This window comes from Meleagris gallopavo, chromosome 20 (genome assembly GCF_905368555.1).
Source record: "Meleagris gallopavo chromosome 20, MGAL_WU_HG_1.1, whole genome shotgun sequence".
NCBI classification, from domain to species: domain Eukaryota; kingdom Metazoa; phylum Chordata; class Aves; order Galliformes; family Phasianidae; genus Meleagris; species Meleagris gallopavo.
The window spans coordinates 10,593,568-10,616,747 of NC_139423.1; the positions used below are offsets into that span (position 1 = coordinate 10,593,568).

Here is a 23,180-nt window from a genome sequence, read left to right on the forward strand (position 1 = left end):
CCGTTCACTTCCAGGTTTTCTTAGCTACTGGATCATGAGGCATACAAGTTGTGCATCAGTTTTCTCAACACAGTAAGTTTTTCTAATAAAATGATTGAGGATGCACAATAAACTGATCACAATCAACCTCAGCTTTCATAAAGATGCCAAATCCACTATCCTTTTCAGCACAAAGCTTCTTCAGGACTTTCACATTGATTCATGTCCTTCACATATATAAACCTCTCTAGGGTAAATGCATAACATTCTATAAAAATAGAGACTAAGTTGGGTGTACCAACATCTCATGTTGATCTTTAATTTACAATAAATTTTATGATGCGATGTATGATTGCTTTCAGACTGGAATTTCTATTATATCTCAGAAATCTTTCAGTTACATCTAGATTTAGCCTACATTGTGGCTAAAGGTGTTGATTTACTCCAAGACTAATTTGTTTTTTTTCTTCTCCAAACTTATCACTGGATTACAATTCGATTTCTGGAAAACCAATTGCACAACTGAATGAAACATCCCCAATTCTATACTCACAGAGTTGGAATAACAAAATTCAGAATTACAATGAACTCAAGTTGAACATAAGCAGCTCAATTACTTCTGGCACAACTGGAAAGTTCAGCCTTTCAAAAAAAGAAAAACTACATCCTACTTCAAAGCCTGTAAAAATATGCATTCCTCACTACACTGAAAAAAGAACCGATACTTAATGACGAAGAGTTGGAAAGAGGGATGCCCGGACCATTAACAAGGAAATAATAATACATGGTATGGATTGCTCCCCTAAAGCAAGAATCATTATTGTGACTGGCCTACATCTACCCCCACAATGAAGATAATACCAAGTGTCAGAAGCCCTTATGAATGGCAAAATGCAGAAACACCAGAAGCTCCTCTGCTCAAGGAAGAAGCTTGACCAGCTAAGCAGTAAGAATTACACCCAAGCCAGAGAGTTGTTTAATGGTACACAATACATGCTCATTTCAGCATCAACACAGTGTTTCTACTCTGACTTAATCTAGAGAAGTGCAAGGCCAAAGACCTCTAAAACAAGTTTGACCTGGCGTCTGCCTTAGGAAAGGGCCAATACCACAGCTCTGCGTGGCTACTGAAAGCAATGTTCTGAATTATGCACCAGGGAAGGGGCATAAAAAGAAAAAACAGCACAATAGCATGTTGAAGTGACACTTTCAAAAATTCCTCCTTATGTTATTAAGTTCCTCTTCCAGTTCAAGGTTAATAAAATAGCATTAATGAATGCATGATTTGCTCCATACAAGGCAAATTAAACATTTAAATGTAAAAAAACCTCTGTATTTCTTAAAAGACTGACCCCACAGTAGTCACTGGATCTCACTGCCACACAGCTTGGGAAAAACACTTGTCCAACATCACTCAGGATTAAGAAGTAAAAACAGTGTACTAATATAGGAACTTTTTTTTAGTTTAAAAAGCAGTATGAACTGTAATATCACAGGAGCAGAGAAAATAGAACTGGAAGTTCTGGCACATGCCTTCTACCCCTTCCACCTTTAAAAATATCATACTACTAAACATACAGAGCTCTACAAGAGAAGTCTACTGCTACTTTCCTGGGCTATGAGTAAAAAAATAAAATCAAAGACTGTCCTTGAATAATGCAGATACTAATGCTAATCATGGTGCATACCAAAAGTAGTAATCACCTTACTCCAGAATCCTAAGACAGCTGAGGCACCAAGTTCCTCTTGGAAAAGATCAGAGATAAGTAAAACCATCTCCTAATTAGAGACTCTAATTAGTAGAACAGTTCCAGGTCAAGAACAAATTAAAAACAAGAACAGAACTCATTATGGCTCTGTTGCAATAACTTGGAATATCATAATGCAAGTCACTGACACCCTAGGGTATATTATTTGACCACAGGCTAATTTTAAGCTCCCAAGTACGTTATAGTAGCACAATATCTCCATTATGTTTCTCAGTAAAAGCTATGTCCCTAGAATTCCCTCCTACTGGGAGATCCTGATCAGATCAATGCCTTTACCACGAGAAACTCCCCTACAGGGCCCTGAACAGGAGTCGGTCATTCCTACATAACAAAACAGATGTTTAAACTATTCATTAATGTGGATACCTTCAAAATCTTCCAGTTCCCTGAATTCACCGCGTTGACACTTTCACACAAATAAAGGCTTCCCAGGACTCCAATATATGAAATCTGTCTTGCTGACATATACAAAAACCAGCATCAAATCTTCTCTAACGATATTAAATACATCTGTATCTTGCACCACGACAGACATCAATTGGTCCCTGATGGTTTGCAACAATATTGTTGTTATGTAGTCATAAAACCTTCCCGGCCATACAGCTACCCAGTTAAGTTGATCTTCAAGCAGCTGTTTGGAAACTGGGCTTTCCTGGCAAAGCTATAAAAGCAAAAGGCAGTCTTCTCCTCAGACCTCCCATTTAATCACTGGCAAGACAGAAAACACAGTTCCACGCAGAAGACAAATGAACCACTAATTGAGATGAACTAGAACAGTTGCAAGGCACAAGCCCTGAGAAGACTCCAGCTTTTCTAGGTTTTGCAGAGGTTGTTTCATTCAAATAAAGAATCTCAAGTTTTCTGCTACTCATCTCCACAAAGGCCCTCATCAACAAACAATGTAAGAAAATTCCTCAGTGGCTTAGGATGGGATTGAAAGAGAAAACAGTCAGTGTCCAAAATGGAAAGCCAGAATTTACTTCCATGGGAGAAAACCTATAAAAGTATAATAAATTTCATACCATCTGTGGCAACAAACAGGAGAAAGCCAACTAGTGTTGGTAGCTGGCAACATGACATGAAGATCATATAAGTCAGCTTAAATCTGCCCATGCTGAAACTGAAAAAACTTGCTAAATCCAAGCACGCTCCTGCCTGAAAAGTTTCTCATTCTGTGTTAAGGCATAAAGGCACCACCATTTCAGATGATGGCCTATCTTTTCTTTCAGCACTCCCAACTCTCTTGGCTGCCTTTATTAAATAAGGAGTTCTGGAGACTGGGACCAAGAGAAAAATGCAGTTTTGCAACATTAGGTATGGCCAGACTTCTCATTTTCACTCCGGTCCTAAAAAAAACAGCTACATCCAGCAAAAAGCAAACTTTAAAAATTAGTGTGAATGTTTTTGCTTTGTGAGGACTTCAAAGAGCCCTGAAGGATCTAGAACTACATCCTTGTGTTGTGCACACTTTTGCAGAAAGCTGATCTGCAATTTGCTTCCGTCTCCCACGGGTAGATTTCTGTAGTTGACCATACTGTACATTATCTGTTTTATCAACTTACTGCTGTATATTTAATCCCTCCATCTTTTTGCAAAGTCAAAAATAATCTCTCTTCTAAACAAACAAGCTTTACAAGAGACTTATTACTCACAATGCAAGTATCATTAATAGTCTATCTAGTCTTATAGCACTATTACACACGTTTGTAATCCAGATAGGAGACAGGTGGAATTAAACACAGGTTGTCAAAGAAAAGAAAACTCAAAGAAGTTTATTGAAACATCAGAAGCCTCTTTGTATGCAAGTTCTTCTTTTTCATCCTTACTAAACGGACTGTGGGAAATAGCTTGCAGTGTTTACAAATACAACAGGCTGTAAAGGAAGGTACAGAAGGTAGGATAGCTGAGACAGCTGTTATCAATTGGGTTATCTCAGTTGGATCTTTCTGCGGCCTGTGAAGAGAGTTGCTGGTTTCAATCTGGATATTCATAGGTAAGTCACAACAGCCTTCATCCGTCAATCCTGTCAGAGACCAAGTTACATTCCTAATCTTAAAGGCAGTTTTCAGGAAGAATCCAAGGAATGCATCATTCGCTGCTGAAGAGTAAGACAGCGTCACAACAGCCTGATGCTGGAAGAGAGTTAAAGTACTTGGGTGTAAGTTGTCAAAACTCATAGATTAGCTTTTGAAAAACCAGGTTTTAAAGAAGAGGACAGAAATGAAGGCAAGGAGAAAACAAGTACCTTCTGCTTCCTCCATTCCTGAGGTCAGAAGAGAGCCTCAACACTATTACAGCCTACAGTTTATTCCTCTCAGGGACAAATACATCTTCAGCAAACAATTCTTGGAAGACATGCAAGGCACCAAATAACCACAAAATACATGAAATTTATCTGTGAAAGATATACACAACAGGTTTTCCTGATACTGTCTCAGTAAGGTATGTTTGTCAAGCTGATACTCATCTGCCAAGCTTGAAGTACAGTTTCATGGCAGGGTCAGGAAAAATATTTTAAATCTTTTTAAAGTGTTCAGTATATTTGTCTTGAAAACATTTTTGCTCCTTGCATTCGTTTTTTCCCTTCCCCTGCAACTGCAGGTCAAACTTTCAGCCACCCCCCCCTTTTTTTTTTTTAAATGCAATTTACTTGAAAGTTTCCCTCATTAGTTACACCCTCAAGTAGTATTAAAGATCAGAATACAAGTTCCAGAACTACACAAGTGTTCAGAAAAAACCCTCAAGACAAACTGGCAGATCTTCAAGAACTAGAGGAAGGTGCACACTTCTACAGCTTAAAATCCTCCCTACTATGCTGAAATAGTCACTTTAACGTGAAATCTAAGGCACAGCTTTGCAAACAGACTATAATTTATTATTAACAGCAGAAACTGAGAACCAGACCAAATAGTAAAAAACGGTTTCATAGTTACACTGAAATAACTGAAGATAACAGAAGCGAATAATGCTCCAGTTGACTGCATACAAGGGTTTACAATGGAAAAATTTATTCAAGATCAGCAAGGTTTACTTTTTTTTTTTAATCTGGTGCCAATTTCTCACAAACTAGAGGGCTGACTGCTTAGACCACAAGTCTTCTGCACTAGCAGGGCTGCAATGCTTAGCGGAACCTGCTGGCTCATACATAACTCATGAAGAATTCCCCCTTTCCTCCCAAGGGAAGCAGTTTTGCATAAATACAGCACCATTTTATTTTTCCACGTGTAAACCCACAGAGTTTTAATACAAGTTAGAGCAAGAAGTAGGTTGGCTCAATGCAGAAAGTATAAATTCCAGAGACAAAGTATTTAAATAAGACGTTTTAGAGTAGTTATGTAACTACAGCTTAGTGAATTGAAAGAAAATCTACTTTCTAGACAGAAATATTTGTCCTATCTTTTACTTAATTCCAATCACTATCCTCACCTGCCCCTATGGAATGGGAGGACAACTGTTCTGATGCATCTTCAATAACAGGACTTGCCTTTCTGCTTTCATAAACACAAACAATTGGAAACAAAAAGATTCAAGATCAGGTACAGAAATACAAATAAGCAATTGTTTCTCAAGGGGGGGAAAAGAAAGCCTCTTTGGCTCTCCAAGATACTTTTAAAACAAGCTTTTATTTAATATCTAAAGAAAAACACTATTTTAGCACAAAGATAGAAACAAGCTTAGGAAAATTATGAAGTCAATTTAAAATGCAAATTTCATATTCATCTAGTAACTAATCAGGAAGTACTGCAGAGTAGCATCTGCATTTTAGGAATATAGTAAACACCCTAAAAATGATTATCATGAACAGTTTTGGAGACTGTCAGTTCATTTCTTGTATTATTAGAGCTTAGCTGTACAATCCTATGTGCTCAGCACCAGCCACCATGAAAAACACATTTTAAAGTTTGTTAAAGCAATTCTCACTCAAGTTGTCAGATGGTGGCACCAATCAGGCATATAATACATGAGAAAAGCTCAGGCTCCAACACATACAGGCTGCTTCATAGCCATTTTTCTGCTCCACTTGAACACCTACCCTTGTGAGGTGCCACAAGATGATTCTGAATTTTGCATATATCACTCATGATCAGCATTTACATATTCAGCAGAAAATGAGCCTAGATCCTGACCAACAGAATGCAGCTTGAGGCGTGACAGATGGAGACTGGCAGTGATGTTTATCTAAAAGGATATGTATATTTGAAAGGAATAACTTTATATAGTATTCCCTATGCTGTAGGTAATGAGAAAAGCCACAGGAAGTATCTTCCTGTCTTTCTTTTCTCCAAAAACCTGAAGTATGTAAAACACATTTTTATTTCCTTGTCTATATTCTGGTCAGTGACGCTAGCCCAGCTTGGAAGAGAATGTTAGTTAATTGCCACTGCAGAGCCAGCAAAGGAAATGAAAGAGCGAGAACTGCTGCAGGACAAAGCTGCAGATAAGATCCTGTGCATCAAAGTACTGCAGTATCAGTTTGCTGATCTGTGTAGAAATGCAGAACACATACAACTCACTACTCATCTGCATTTTGAATTTTTAAGAGAAAACTGGAAATGGCACGGACTGATGGCAGCTTTCCTAACAAATTGTTAAATGAAGGCAGGAAGAAATAAAGCACTGAAAACAAGTGCCACTTTTCACCAGTGCTCTGGTAAAACGGATTATTAAACACAAGTTCAACTCCTAGTTCATAAATGTTAGTGTTCAGAAGAAGAATAGAGATCTTTACTCTCTTTTGTACCTAAACATCAAATTCAGAAGTCTCACCTTCACCTCTTTAGTTAGCGCCTTCCCCACCAGTACTGAATGAGGGGAGCAGGGACAGGTGGGGAGAAGGGGAATATCCTTTGCCACACATCTTGTTAATCATCACCTTCATAGGAGCTAGCTTGAACACCAAGGCATCATACCCTTGATAGACAGAAATAAGCACAGGCTAAGAATTCATCCAAAGTCCGCAATCCTTTGTGCAGATGGCTGCAACGCCTGCCCTCAGTTCTGCTAATGCTTTATCTCTATTCTGCTGTCAAACCTGCAATTCAGCACCACAGACCAGAAGAAACATGAAGCAATGCACACACAGGAAAAACTCAAGCAAAATTAATTCTCATGATCAGTCCACATGATGACAAATACTCTGCTGCTACCCTTTACGTACAGGGCCTCAAATATGTTGCTTTTTTTTTTTTCCCTCCCCTCCCAAAGGAGTTTATTGTTACGATCCCATAACTACCTTTGATTTTCCAAAGCTTCCAGCATATATAAATAAAATCACTAACCGTTTAGCAAAAATTTTCATTCAGAGGCAGCCAGCAAATATGGAAAACTGACAGCATCAGTATAATAACCTTAAAATAATATAAGAGTTCAATCTCAGCAATTGTGAAAACATGCTAATGTTGCCTTTAATAGTTTGGTGAATTAATTTAAACTGGAAGAACAAGATGAATTTTACAATACACCACTTCCTTTTTGCTCAGCATGAGATTTTAAGTGTTGTTAGGGAACTAACACTTAACTACTTCATAAACAAAGTAAAACACTTGTAGGCCAAAAGGCTTCAGGTAGCACACAGCACGCAAGAGTTAAAATAAGTCAACCGTTAAACAGTCACATGAACAGAACCTTGAGGTAACTGTCAAGTGTAGATTTAGGGTAGGAAAAGAAACCCTGGTTTTGCTGAATGGTGCTGTCAAGTGATCAAAATCAGAATTCCAGGGAACCAGGAAAGCTGGTTTGTGTGTCATACAAAAGTGAAAACCTCAAAATTAAAGATAAAAGGCTCTTCTGTTAAAATGCCATCCAAATAATTTTATTCAAAAATAATCAGCAAGTACTCTTGAATTATGCTGACAACCACTGAAAACAGGAACTAATTTGCTTCTTCAGAAGATCACTTACCAGCTATGCCCCAGCTCTGGGAAAGAAGAAGGAAAAAGAGGAAACAGCAGTGGCCTATTTTATTTTGTTTTAAACAATTCTAACATTCAAGATATTCATTAGTATGGTTAGTTATTTCATACTACCATTTCAGAAATAGTTAGCAGAGTAGCTTCATATTAAACTATACTTCAGACTGGATATAGAAAGAATAGAGAAAAAGAGATCTTGGCTGGTTGTGTCTTACAATTTTTCTATTCTTCCCGCTTTACTCCTGCCAAACCACCAGCAAACATCAGCACACTTCAGGTCTGGATACTTTCCAGTTAGCACAAAGGCCAACAAAACCAGAAGTTGCTAGAAATACATAAGGTTTTGGGTACTCAGAGCTTGAATAACAAATATAGATAGAAACTGAAGTTACCAAGTCTCAATGAATACAGCAAGTGAACAGGGAAAAGACTGAAAAAGCATCATGACAACTGTTAACTACTCATAGTGAAAAACAGTAATCAAAATTTCAAGTAGGAATTCTTCAAACTTCTGTTGCTGTTAATAATGACACAGGCTATCTTCACACACTTGATAGGATGCCAGGCACCAAGTTTTATGAAGCAGCCACTAGTTCATGAAAAGAATGGTGAACTTGAGAACTGCAGCACTGTACTGTAATCAGAGGACACAGAAGGAAACAGCAACCTTTCTTTCCTCTGGCAAAGGCAAGGCAAGTAGCATTTAGAACATTAAAGCAGCTTGAAGAAAGCTGCCAGTTTTTACCTCCTGAATGGCAACACCGTGCTCTGCTACAGAATCACTAAACCAGTATGAGGATCCAGTGTACTGCAAGGGATGCAAAAACCATAGAAGCAGCTTTTATGACATACTGCCCACAAAAGAAAAGGCCAATCACTTTTCCTCTTCACTCAGCTGTTTTACAACTGCAAGTCAAAGGTCAACTATCTTCACTCACTTTTGGAATTCTGCCACAAGATTACTAACAACCACAGTTCAAATGCTATTCAATCAAGCCTGGAATACATTGGTGTTCAGCAATAGTGGCACCATGACATCATAGCCAAGTTATCTGCTGAAATCACATGAAGTCAGACTGGGTGCACCTTTGCCTTCTCTATGCAAATAGAGAAACATGAACTTTTAAGGAGTGGGAAATAAAGGGTTACAGATTGTGTTCCTTCCTTAGTGTGGTTAAGGCATAACATTTCTCTACAAAACAATTTCCTGCCATCATTATATATGCCATCAGATTTACTATGCCTTCCAAAGCTGTATCAAGATTAGTAAAGCTAGGTAATAGCTAGATTTGGAGAAGCCTAGGTGTGTGAAGATACACACGTGTCAGCAAAATCTGTCTCATGACTGAAGTGCATAGCAGTATTCAACGTGCTACAAGTTTATGTCTCTTTCCAATTCACTCATTCAAGGGCAGCAGAATTGACTTGATAAATAAAATGGATTACATGACACACATGAATGGGATACTCTGAGACTTTTCAATCACAAGTGTAATACTAAAGAAACAGATCTGGTACGCCTGACGAAAATTAATTTCTACAAAGTGAAAGGCAAATACAACTGATTCTTATATTTGTTTTCCTTTCCATTCAGCATTTTCTACAAGTTAACTTCAACTATTCTCTTCTTCAAATACACCACAAAAGCTGAGGGCAGTTAGCAGTGACTGAAAACAGAAAATAAACAAAGTTATCACAGAAGAAATCTAGTGTTATGACAGTTCTGAACATTTCAAAACAACAAAAGGAAATATTATGGTAATTACACAAATATGAGAATTGAGGTACACAGGTCTAACAGGTGATTTTAGGCCCATTATGGGCCAGGGATGTGAAAGACATAGCAGATACAACTATTTCGAAAGTACAGTTTCAAGGCAGGATGCATTTTTGCAGCCATGCAATAGTACTGCATTTCTAACAAAGCCATATTACTGAAATGCCAACCGTGTAAGTTTACAAGTAGAGAACTTTTTTCCAACTTATCTTAAAGTAGTACTAAATCAAGCCCTTCCCTGGTAAAAATGTTAAGCAGATAAGTAATCCCACTGAGGCCTGCAGGAGTTATTTGTCAACGTGCACAGTCACAGCCCTGCATCTGCAAAATTGGCACTACTCAAGGCAATTTCTACTCAAAGCATTTTAGAAATCACATCTTAACATACTTCTGTAGTAAATGTATCACGCTTGGAAAAAAATGCCCATCTTATACAATCATGGTGTAATACTAACTCTGAATAAAACTCAATTACATGACGCAAAAAAAGCTCTTACTAGTTGGAAATAATCAAGCTTAGAACTATGCTTCACTGAAGCTAAATCACTACAGATTTACATTTTACTCTCCCCACAACTGAATTTTTGGGCTTGTTCTGCGTGTTATTTTAAATAAAGTTTTAGAAATTCCTTTATTTATCAAAGTTCTTTAAAGAGGGGTTTTAAAAAGCTTTTGATATATTGAAAGAACTATAGATCAAAATTCCTCTAATGCATTCAAACATACACTTACATCTGCACAGATTCATTAAACATAAAGCCATTCATTCACATTCATCAGGCCAGAAGACAAAATTCAGCACCAACATTTGACAGCCTAATGCTAAAATATTATCTACTAAGAAAAAAACCTAATCACTGTTCTTGACACCAGAATCTTTGGCAGTAGGCAAAGGAAAGGACCACCACACTGATCTTGATAACTTTAAAGGGCAATCTATTGTGGAAGGAAATTCAGCACAGAGTACACTGTACTGTATTCTTCTGCTTATTTGCAGACTAAGTTTTCAAATATTCCACAGTTTGAGAAGAGAGGAGGAAAGACTTTGGGACATGATTAACACAGAAAGGAAACAGCATCTGCTCTGGCCAGCCTGGGCTTGAGGAAATCCTAGGGTACCCTATTAATCCTCCACTGAGTTCCCAGCAAAAGCCAGGTCCAATGGACAGGAAGTGACTGACCAGACAGAAGTCAGAGAGGGGAGGGCAAAAAACGGGAATCCCCAATCCCTTACCCTCCACTTACCTTAAGTATATCCCCCCGTTTGAAGCTCAGCTCGTCGTCTGCTGTAGCTTTGAAGTCGTATTTGGCGATGGCTTCCATGCTGGGGCTGCCGCACCAGGCAGTGCGGGCAGTAGGAAGGAAGCACTCCCCGCAGCCTCCTTTCCACCCGCGGCGGCTCCCGGCTCAACCCTCCCACGGTCCGGCTCCGCTCGAGGCGCCGGCCCCGTCTCTCACATACAGGGGAGGCCAGGGGACGATCCGCCCTAGAGGAGAAAGAGGTGGAGGAAGAGCCGTGCCATGAGGGGAAGTGGCCCGGATCGATGGCCGGGGCCGCGCCCAGAGCCGCTCCCTCCACCCGGCGCGGCGCGGCCGCCGCTTCCTCCCGCCCGTGCTCGCCCAGGCCCGGCTCCCCCGAGCGACACGGCCGGCGGCCAATGGGGCCCCGCAGCCGGCGGCCGGGGGCGGCACCAAGACGAGCCGGCGGCCCGGGGCTGCGGCGGCCTGCGAGGAGCCGAGGCACCGTCCGGTCCCAAGCGGCGAGGCGCAGCTCCATGGGCGGGAGGAACCGCCGAGGGCAGCGCACGCCGATCCCCGAACGGAAGACTCGTGCTCGAGACGCAGCTTACACCGTACTTACAGTTGTATTTTCTTCCATTCACACAGTTTAGATCGATTTAAATAGCATTAGACAAGCCAAAGAATAATTCTGCACTTGTACAGAATACTCATCTTAGAAGTCCTATTTTCTTACATAATACTCTGCAAGAGCACTTAATAGGAACGTCTATCAAATGACACAAAATAATATATATAAACAACAGTTTAGGCCCAGTTTAACACAAAAGCAACCTTTCTGAAGCTCTACTGTCTTGAGCAGCCAAATACATCAAACAATAACAAACATCTCCAAAAGGAGCACATGAAAGCAGCGCTGAGTCCAGCATCTCTTATGGCACCAAAGAAGAGATAACACCGAATTCGGCATTATATACAGACACCCTGAAACTCCTTAAAGGACCTGAACACAAACCCCGATCTTGGTTAGGATTTCATCTAAGCCTAGCTTCATTTGATAGCAGAGAAGGTTACAGATCCGAAAGAAGGAAGGTAGTGAATTAACAGCCATCACGAATAATCCTTTGCAGAATCAGCAGAGAGCTGATGCTTGTCAATGACTCTCCAAAACAGAAAAGATCTTGCAAACATCAGTTCACCCACACACCTGCTAGTTCAGTTTTTTGTTGTCACGATCCAGAAAGAGCAGTGCTACACAGAAAGGCAGCATTATAACTCCTCTGGGGAAAAAAGAAATCTGCCTTATGTGAATGCAGCGAAGCAGATAACATGCTTGCCAAATCTTCAGCTCCACATCCATAAGGAGTGACAAAGCTTGAGACAAAAAAAATAGAACTATGATCTCTACTGCAGTAAACTGGCAGAATGAAAAGGTATCTAAAGAAATACTTAATAAAACAAACAAACAACATCTCATTAAACTCTCCACATTCACAGAGTTTGGGGCTTTCTTTTGTACTCCTGCATACTGCTAGCAAAACGACAGCTCTGTTAGTTTTACTGGCAACAGCCATGAATATCACAACTGAACAGTTTGTCTGTGCTATTGGAATTACCAGAAATAAATGTACAGGATCCAAGCTTAGGATCTTTTAACTATTATTAACTGTTACAAGAAATCCACTGCACAAGGGGAAAAAAGTAAGCTTACTGTGGAAGTGTCTTGTGCTAGGTCTCTGCCCACTGGAAGCACAGCTGTAGGCATTCACTCTTGGCAGACTGCTGTGAAACCAAAGACAAACTGCACACTACTGAACCTTAGCTCCATAAACTTAACTAGGGTAAGACGGGTAAGAATGTAAGCACAGCCAAAACATGAAAACAGTGAATACACATTACAAGAGTTAACAGCTGCTGCTCTAATAAGATCATCTAAGATTTCTCAGAATATCACTGTTCTCCACCTCTTGCCTTACTGAGTTCTGCTCTTAAAAAAAAAAAAAAAAAAAAAAAAAAAAGGGGAAGAGGAAGAAAAGGCTGCAGATGCAGCTAACAGCAAACTTTTATTTGCAATACAGTGCTGCAGATCAGGAAGGAATACAAGTAATTATAAATAGAAACCTCATCATTACAGCCAACAGGAAACAATTCTTATGATTTTTTTAAGTGATATTTCAAAAAACATGTAGGTAAGTTAGGCTTATTACACTGCTCCTACAAATAGCTCTTTTTTTTCTTTTAATAACAGGTAAGAGCTTTTAATTTTTCTCATTTTACTATTCTTCTGGAGTCTGATATGGAGAGGAGTACAACAGTATAAAACAGATAAAGTGAGGGAAGGAAGAAAACGGATTCAGTAGAAGATTTTGCAAAGAATCAGAGTCTAAGCCTCATCAACTGTTAAAGGACAAAACATTACTGAGGGTACTGGAAAGAAAAACACGTGGATACATCATCTGGAAGACATGCAGAGATGTTAAGTGTCAGCTCTAAACAAAAGAATAGAAAGAAGATTTCAAAGTAACACAACATAACAAAACAAACTAACCAGGTAAAACAGAAGTTACCAACATATACAAGCCAGAACACGCAAGATAATAAATGATATTCACTCAGCACTCAATACCTCGAAGCTTAATACATTTCACCTTCCTTAAGTATGTATTGTCAGAGGACAAGTCCTGATATCAATTACAAAACTATGCTACAGTAAAAAGCACAGATATTTATCAGATCAAATCACTTCATTGAGTAAAAAAAAATAATAAAATTAGCTTAGCAGAAATTTATTCTCACTTTCTTAGTTTAGACTATATAAAGAAAGTTCAAATACTATAAGCTTCTCTAGTATTATGAAATACTTTAGACGCTACATGACTCAATCATGAGAGATTATAACAATTGAATGACCATTTTGGGCATTAATTCTTGATGTACAACACTTGTGCAAAAACAGATTACAAACAACATTGCATTTGAAGATTAACAATCCTTCAAATTTCATCTCTTGACAGAAAACATTTAATAGCTTTTAGAACAAGGAACAAACTTCCCTAAATGCTGTATTTGATCTACAACAAACTTCCCTAAATGCTGTATTTGATCTACAAATTATTCTCCCAGTTATTAAGTATATTTCATAAAACTTTCTCTTATGTCATAAAAGAGAACTCTATTTGAGGACAGATTCTGTGAGTTAGTAAGGCTGTATCCATGTCCTCTATAGGTTATTTGAAACTATACTGCCAAGTTAAGCCCTACTGCACAAAAACCAACCCTGAATCTCAAAGCAGGAAGTTCAGAAGAGAAAGAAAAAGCTAAGGGAAAAGCCGCTATCTTAGAAACTCACATTTAAAGCTTGACCCAAAAGGTTTAGAAGAAAAGAAAGTATTGATGCTAACCTGCCTACGGGATAGTCACAACCTTTTAACCTTTGGAAAGGACCTAAAACTACAGAACCCTTTTGTGGAACGCTTAAAACATATCCCAAGAGCCATCCCCCCATGCACGCACCCCACAAACGCACCCCCAGACCCAACTCTCAGGCCAGCTGTGGACCCAAGCAGAATCACAGAATGGACAGGGTTGGAAGGGACATCAAGGATCATGAATCTCCAACCCTCCTGCCACATGCAGGGCCACCAACCTCCCCATTTCATACTAGACTAGGCTGACCAGGGCACCATCCAATCTGGCCTTGAACACCTCCAGGGATGGACGGGGCAGCACCTAACCGAACTCCTGCCGGCAGACAGCACAGGATCTGGTTCCACCCCTCCCGGCCCAGGCCGCCCAGCCAGCCAGAGCCTCACCTAGAAGCACGCACCGCCTCTCGGACTCGGGCCCGCAGCCGCGGCACCGCGGAGCACGGAGAGGAGAGGCGGAGCCCCCGTGGAGCGCAGGCCACGATAGAAAGGGCCGCCCTTCGCCAGTGCTCGGCGTCCTCTCAGCGACCCGGGAAGCCGGGCCTGGGCTGGAGAAGCCTTCCGCTCACCAGAGGGGGTTGAGGACGGGGGGGATCGGCGGCGCGGCGCCGGCCCGCCACACCCCTCCCCCCCGGACTCACCACGTAGCGCTGGGGGCCGCCGCCCCGCCCGAGGCTTCTCGTCGCCTGCTCGCCCCTCCAGCGCCGCCTCGGTTGCCGCCCAAGCTCCAACCCCGTCCCGCGGCTCCCCCTCCGCCTGCTCCGCCGCAGCCGCCGCCGTCCCCTCAGCAACTCTCGCGAGAGCGGCCCTGTCAGCCGCTCGCTGCTCCGCCCGCTGCGGATACGGCGCCTGCGCGCCCACTTCCCTCGTGGAGGACAGGCAGGGGCCCTCGCGCATGCGCAGCTCACACCGACGGTTGCCGGGACCGGCCTCCGTGAGGAGAGCCGCGTGGGCGCGGCTTCGTGGGCCGAGGCATCGAGCCGTCCTCAGGGAAACGAGCGGCACTCGTTGCATTTATTACCCCCGTGAAAAGGAGGAAACCATGGCTGCGGGGATTCCCACGTGAAACCACTCGGGGTTTTTTTGTTTGTTTGTTTTTTGTTTTTGTGTGTGTGTGTTGTTTTTTTTTTTTGCAAGATACTTCCATCCTCTATCTATGCCTTTGCTCTTCTGGAAGACAGAGAGACCTACACACCATGCAGTTAACATGAAGTGCATTTGGAAAGTTACTACTAGGGACAATTGCATCCCAGCATGAATGCTGTGCTCCTCCGCTTGCGTTGGAACTGAGAGGATGCAGAGCTGCACACTGGGTGCTCTGTAACCATCTGTGCTGAGCTCTGCTGAGGCACCCATGCTGAAAAACAAGGCATTAAGATGTGTGCAGGGGGCAGAACCCAGACTGCGCATGCAGCTCAGGTTTAATTATATGGCCCTCTTACAATTCTTTGAGCTCTAAGAGATATTATTGCAATACTCAATTCCTCAATGAAACAACTGCATAGAGAATATTTCCTCATGCTCTAGAAAGAAAAACGATTTCTGAAAGAGGCTTTAAACTCCCAGTCCGAAAAGGAGCCAATTATACATCTTGCCAGTTTCCCAAAACAAGCAGTCATCAGCCACAAGCAAGCTAAAGAGGGTTCTCTCCCGCTCATTTTGTAGAAATCGTTCCTCACCTTCTGAAAAGAAGCTGAGATTGGGAATGTGGGGTCTAAGCATAGCGTGTAACCAAGTGCGGAGCTCACACCTGGCCTCATCTAAATTCAGGATTATTGACTGATGTCTGACTACATCTCAGTTCAGAGTACAGAAGTGGCATTTTGTTTTATGACAGTTGTGTATTCTCAGTCTTCAGTTAAGCTCTCTCTCTCTCAAAAACAAAAACAAAAAACAAACAAAAAAAAAAAACCACACACAAACACCAAACTGGTTGAACTCCCCCGAAAGGAGGGGATTCAGGGTTTTGTCCACACCAAATAAGAACATCAAAATATATACTGTTACTTCATACAATTCTCCTTATAAACCATACTCTGCAAACACCGGTAACATTTTCAATCTAAATGTTTAAGCAGCTTGATGAAGATTCTTGAGAGGGTTGTTCTTCTGTGGTTTTTTTTTTTTTTTTTTTAAACTTCATTTTAGTATGAAATTTGTGGTTTAAACCCTTTGCAAAGTGTTTTCTCCTCCCGATAGCATTGTATTTAAGGGATTATAATTCTAACTTCTTACCAGATTTGGACATTAGGGGAAGATATGAATTCTTCTAATACTTCAATCAAAAATTGGAAAGGGTGGAGAAAAAGAGCTTTGGGAGTTGAGGATGTTACAAATGTTTCATACATTCTTTCTGAGGATGCAAAAGTAATTTATCTAGGACGACAAAGACTACTGAAATCAGAGCTAGATTCTAAGATGTCTCAAGTCCCCAGTGCTAGCACAGAGCTAGATTCTCTGGTTTCACATTTGACTTCAAAGGGAAGATTTAGAACTTCTTAATAAGCCTTCTATAAGTTAAATAACAGTCACAGCAAAGTTACAGCAGGCACTTTTCACTGGACTTGAAAAACCAGATATGGCTAGCAGCTAGATGAACAATGGCTACTTTAAGAGGCTGTAGCTGCCTGACTCTAAAAGGGCAATCCTACAAGACCAGATAAGCAACAGATTTTAGAAATAGCAGAGATCAAAGTGTTATAGAAAAATACTCCTGATAGAGAAATAGCTGAGATATACTTGTCTACAGATCAATTAAGGTAGATTGTTCACCCTCCTTGCAAGTCAACACTTTAAAATGTACAACTTATTGCACAAATACCAGTGCAGCTTCACTGCAGCAAGAGCTGAAATCCCAGCACAGCTGTAAGCTAGGGTGAAAGACATGTTTTGCTAGAGGATCAATTTCAAATAATGCTGTAGTCTAGGAATAGCATGAATTTTCTATGACCATTTGTGGTGATAAAAATCTAAGAATAGTTCTGAGTATTTGAAGTTTTAAGATAAGACTTCATGCCTGACACTTCTTTTGGATCTTTTCTTAAACACCTCAGAGCAGCCTACAGAAATCAATGTATGATTTTTTCTATTAATAGATTTTAAGCTTTATTTTTGCACAACTAGCCATCTAAAATTTTTAATTAGTTTTTTTAAAAGTAATTTTAAAATGTTTATTTAAATTACAGACTAAAATTACTGCTTGGTATATGCTGTATTAATACAACATTACTGATGACATGAGGTTTAATACTTGTAACAGCAGTCTTGTTAATACTAGTTATTGAAGACAAGCCATAATGATATTTTGACACCATTTTTAACCTAAGCTACATTAACATGTGTGTTTTTGCAACGGAGGTAAACATCTACCTTAGAACTCAGAACTTACATTGTACACCATCTAGAAGCTACTTACTGTCACAGCAAATCATGACCTTGGTATACATCTTAACATAATACTCCTCAGACAAGCAACTCTAGCATATATTTAGACACAGTATACAAATTTATATTTTTCGTTACTATCATAGTGCTACTGGATGCTGCAAGTGTACTTCCTTGTAGAGCCAATGCAAGAAGCTAAACATTAACCAGGAAGATGTTCTGGACTGTTTCTTCTCATTCAAAGGAGTAAAGACATGACCTCTCACTCCCACTTGCTGAGAGCATCAGCACATACAACTTCAAAGGCAGGTTTGAAAACTAAGCATCATAGCTTGAATTGGAGATCAGAGGCCTCTACCTCAAGCAGAACAGCTACTGAACTTACCAAGGGTTCATAATTTGAAAATATCTGCTGTAGCTTTGAATCATATCCATTCTCTTTGCTGCCAAAGAAATTATCAGCTTTAATGGAAAGAAAAGAGCTAGAGTTCTTCCGAGTTCCTCAACAAAATTAACTACAGCAGAATCTCTCTAGTGACAGTGCAAAATAGTAAGGGCCCAGTAAGCAGTCATCTCTCTCAGGAGAGCAGAAGCTGCATCAAGGAAAATCCAAGGTTTGCTAGAGAACAAAACACGTAATCCTTAATTTGCAGAGCCTTAGTTAATCCTTGTTAAGTTGATGGGAAGTTTCATGAGACAAATTCTTTAATCTTTCTAAGCAATCAAGAGAAAAAAAAATCTATCATCTGAGTCTGTCAGTATCATCTGATACTGTCAGTATCTGAAATAAAATGGGAATTAACATGGCATATAATTGTCTGAGGAAATCTTCAGCCTTGATGAATACCTAGCTTCTCAGTACTTATGATTCACTGACATATTACCTTCCTGACAAGCTTTTGAAAACAAAGTTTCTTTACAATAATGTAGCTTAAATTTGCATTTCATATTTCAGGCTGTCTTCTAAAGCACAGACAAAGAGGACTTCACTGTTAGAGCTCTCCAAAGAGCGTCACTGTCCTTTCCGCAGCCTTGAAATTTGTTCCCAGCCTCATTCTCCTCGAGATAGCTGGAGAGCTGCTATCAAGAGCTACAGTACAGTAAACAACGGCCAATAATTATAAGTGTTAGGAACTGTCTTCAGTATTTTTTGTTGTTGTTGTTAATAACTGCTTCTGGCACAGAAGTTGTAATTAAACACATTGCTAATACGTACCTTTCTTCCTCCAGCACATTTCCTGACTTCAAAAAACTGCAGTATTTTGTTAGTTTTTGAAAGCAGTACTCTAGCTAGCTCAGCTCACCTTCAGATGGTTAAAGTTTCATATCACAATTCTGCCTTATATCACTGCAGTTCACATAGCATGCTTTGTATGACGGTAGTTGTATAAAAACAACCTGATGTATGAACCCAGACAGAAAGCTTTCTCCTATTGAAAACAATCCAGGTAATCTGCTAACTAGAATGCAGAATAGCCTTAAACAACTCAAGATTGCCCTGATCAGTTTTCTAGCAAGCTGAAAACATAATACCATAATACTGTTCTGGCAGCTGTGGGAGAATTGATTTCCTATACATCTCAGAGGAACAGGGTGCAGCTAATAGAGGAATGCCAGGAATGTAAGTGCAGCAAGGAGAGAACGCTGGGAGGGGGATCTGTTTCAAGAGCAGCACCACTTCACATCAATCCATGGTGGCCTCAGTTATGAAAATCAAGCCTGGGAAAATGACCACAAAATCCTCAACTATTCCGTTTACTAGATGAAAAGGTGTCCCAGAGCTGAAGTTGCTTAAAAAAGAGTACATCGTGATAAAACAAATGACCTGCTCTAGAAAGATTAAATACATTGAAAGAGCCATGTATAGTCTGAAAGTCTATGCATGAAATAGATTTGCAGATACTACTTACAGATAGAAGCATTAAACTGATTACAAGGTTGGCCCATTGGTGGATTCTACTGCATTTAACCAGTATTACAACAGTTCCTCAAAAACCTTAAGAACTAGGTTTCTGGTCTACACACCTGTATCTGCAACACTGAGAGGCAATGCTACAAGAGAATCTGATCACAAAAGAATGAACTGTCCAAGTGTTTTTTCTGAGTCTTTTCCTTGAGAGCAGTGAATGGAGTGGACAACTAACTAGTTTGCTATATACTAAAGACTTAGTTTCATTGCAGTTGTTAGCTGTAGATGCAACAAATATAAATATCATCTTCTACAGATAATTTTGCTAGAAGTCATACCACAAACTGATGCCACACTGTTCAACAGCACTGGAAACAGAATTATGGCTCTTGACTTCTCAGCCTTCCTGTAACTACCAGCTACTCCTCCTTGATTAGAAACCATCATAGTATTCTGCTCTGGCTTTCTCGCATACACTGACATTACTGCAACTGTTTCTGTGAATTTAAGTGCAGTGAATAAGTACTGGTACTGGAGATGCAGACAGAACAGCTGATCTGCCTGAACAGCTTTACAATTTTACTCATAGATCTGAAGAGTACTTGTGAAGCAGCTTAATCCCCAACAAGACAAACATGGACTGCTTGGACTTTAACTGAAAAAAAGGAGAAAAATTAGCCTAGGCTCAGACTAGCTAAAATAGGCCAAAACAATTGCTCTGAGTCTTACAATAAAACTGAGAGAACAAGGAAAAAATATAATAAAAGCACATTTTCTTCTATACCATGCATCACCACAGTCACATACAGAAGACAGAGCAAGACTTATAAAAATTACTACAGAGGAAATGCCACTATACCTGTGAACAGTAATGGCCACTGCAGGCATTAAGAAATTAAAGAAGTTGGCTGGGATCACCTGGAGCTGCTTAAGCTCTGACAGAAGTCTGTAAAAGGGAAAAGCCAGATCCAGCTATAGTGTCCTATCTCCCTTTCTTCAGTACAAAAGGGCTTCTGCTTTCCTTCTGCTCCCAATTTAGTTACCTATCATTTTCAAGACAGCTTGGAATTGTCAGTTAATTACTTTTCAGTTGGAAGGAAAAACAAAGATGCTTGTTAATAAAAGGCTGAATCCTGTTCTTTAGAGGAATAACCCACTTTTTTGTTAATAATCATATGTACAGCTTCCCTATATATTAAACAAGCTGGAAAGCAACATCATTTGGCTAAAATGAAATATTGTCTTCCCTTGAGCTTTTGAAGAGGAGTTGGTCAACTACTGCTTTTAAATATTTGAGACTCAAACAGGTTTTGTATGAATTTCCTCTTTTAAATTCCTTATAGCTATACAAGTACTAGAAATACAGTTAAATCCTAGCACTTAGCATGAAAGGTGCTGGGGGAAGGGACAGGGAAAAGGAAGTCATACAGTGATTGCTTTTTCTAAACAACACCAAGAAATTCACTGATTTAATTTTTATTTTGCACTACCATTCAGAAATGCTGCTCATCACATTGATTAAAATTATATGCAACTTCAACACCTTTTTAACTTAAAGAAAGCAAACAGTTTGTTTCGCATTCAGTATCTGCTTCAAAGTGCTCCGACTCAAATTCTCACACCTGCTCTACACATAACATCACACTGATGAGGACTGATTGAAAGGCATATGCAGGGAGGCCAAATAGTTCCCTTGGATTTGCCAGAGGCTACAATTCACTCAGAAGCAGAAGCTTACTGCATTAGACATCTCTGCCCATATGTTGTGGCCCCAAAAGGAGAATCGCATCCCTGCACTGAAGACTCAAGGATTTTCAGAGTGCACACAAGGGTTTGTAGTAACTATTTCATTTCTTTAAATTCAATTTCTACCAAAATAATATTGAGGCCTTTACACAGTGAAACAGTTCCACAATTCCAAGAAGCACAAGGATGTGAAACAAAGCACCCAAAGAATAGTTTTAATATTCATTTTGAAGCAAGTGTGGAAAATGATCCTAATTCACAGGCAAAACTGATCCATCTGAACTTTCCATCCTAGAGTACTACAATACCATAAAGATCCAGAAATAATCTTGTCTACCTTTAGAACATTCATTCACAATCCTGTAACACAAAATGAGAGGATGATTACTTAATGTAAGATGGACAGAGCATTTTCTTACGGAAAAAGTCTTTAGACCAAATATCTCAGATTTGAAAAAAATTGTACTGGGTTATTTTATCTCAAGTATTCAACAGCATTTTCCTGTTCAGATTTCCCTTTACTATCAAGTACTAGAAATCATGAGAAAAGCGTTCACTGGATCACCTTTTCTATTTCTGCATCTGCTAGCAACACTATCTAATTCAAGGGCATTTCTACTCCTCCAAGCATCCTTGTAATACTGTATTTTGATAATGTTTTTCACTTAAATTCAACATGCTCTACAAACATTAAGTTTTTAAATCACTCTGAGATGAACAGTTAGATCAAGTTTACCAAGGAGCAAATAAAGGCACAAATAGATTAAGTATCCCATCTATTTGCCTCCACAACTGCAGGGGAAGTTCTATTCAGAACACGATGGTGAGAAAAAGCATTTATTAGTGGCTTGCTTGACATCCACAAGGAATCTGTGTCAAGAACCAAGTAATCCAGTCTCTGGATCTCTGTTCAAGATACATCTTTAATCTTTTCTTTAAAGCATTTTACTAATTAAGTACATTTTATCATGGTGGTGGAGGAACAACCTAAAGAGGAACAACACAAGATGCTCACACAGCACTAAGCCCAACTCATGATCTCATGTTACTACAACTCCGGTAAACCACTTATCCCCTTCCCCAAACTGTGTCTAAACTACAGCAGAAAATCCCCTAGACCTGCCACTATTTCCTTTTAGGGAACTATAAAGGCTTACAGTGTCACTCAAGTGTATTGGAGTTCCATTTTTCTTTTCTGGTTCTAGGAGACTGTTCTGAGTAACCAGAAGCTCAGGAAAGCCCAGAGTTCCAGTCATCGTTTTCCTCACTAAGACTTATAAGATATTTAAAAGAGCTGCAAACAACACTGCAGAACTCCTAAAATCAAACGTACATTCAATTCAGATTGTGTCAGAGGCACAGAGAGCACACTCCTAAAATCCCACTTTCTCACCCAAAACTTAATTGCAGGGAAATCAGCGCAAAGCTCTTTGTGCACGTTATTATGTAAAAGCACAAACAGTTCCACTAGAGTTTGGCATCTGCACTTCAGCACACCAAAGAACATCACTTTTGAGAAGTCTCACATGGGAGCGGCGCACCACAACCTGGGATATATGAGTACTGAATGACAGGAAGGGAATAAAGACAGAACGTAAACCTTTCCAGCCCAGCTGCTCCACCATGCATTCAGAAGATGGAACCCAAACTCCGCAGGCAGAGGCAGAGTGAGCCGTCTCTGCCTCACACCCGATTTCCCTTCCAGATTGTGCAGTGGTTCAGATTTCTCCTCAGATTACCGGCTCCACGCGCCCGTGCGCTCGCTGCCTCACGGCTTCCTGCGCACCTACATTCACCTCACGGCTCCTTCGACATTTCAATTCGGTCGGTCGCCCTACGACAAAAGCAGCTTCTGCGGTGGGAGATCAGCACCCTCCCTCCGACACTCACGGGGGCAGACGGGCCGCCGTCCCGGCGCTCGGGGCTGAGCCGCCGCTCCTCAGGGCGACTCGCCGCCAGAGCGTCCGCTCGGCTTCGCGCGCCACTCTGATCTCACCAATCAGCGAACGGCGTACGGGCGGCCGCGCGGGATCTCACCAA

At 40.4% G+C, this 23,180-nt stretch overlaps 1 protein-coding gene across 2 annotated transcripts in view; it reads right to left on the reverse strand.

Annotated features, from left to right (window-relative positions):
- GRB2 (growth factor receptor bound protein 2) overlaps positions 1 to 14,884 on the reverse strand; it is a 36,961-nt gene extending 22,077 nt beyond the window's left edge. Inside the window, exons 1-2 of one of the 2 annotated variants that reach the window (XM_085239937.1) lie at positions 14,743 to 14,884; positions 10,683 to 10,924 (exon numbers count right to left, since the gene is read on the reverse strand). In XM_085239937.1, coding sequence (XP_085096063.1) covers positions 10,683 to 10,760 — 78 coding nt within the window. In that variant the 5' untranslated portion in view covers positions 10,761 to 10,924; positions 14,743 to 14,884. Of the gene's footprint in view, positions 1 to 10,682; positions 10,925 to 14,488; positions 14,661 to 14,742 lie in introns of those variants that run through there. The other variant, XM_085239938.1, reaches the window with a different exon arrangement.
- Positions 14,885 to 23,180: the final 8,296 nt, after the last annotated feature.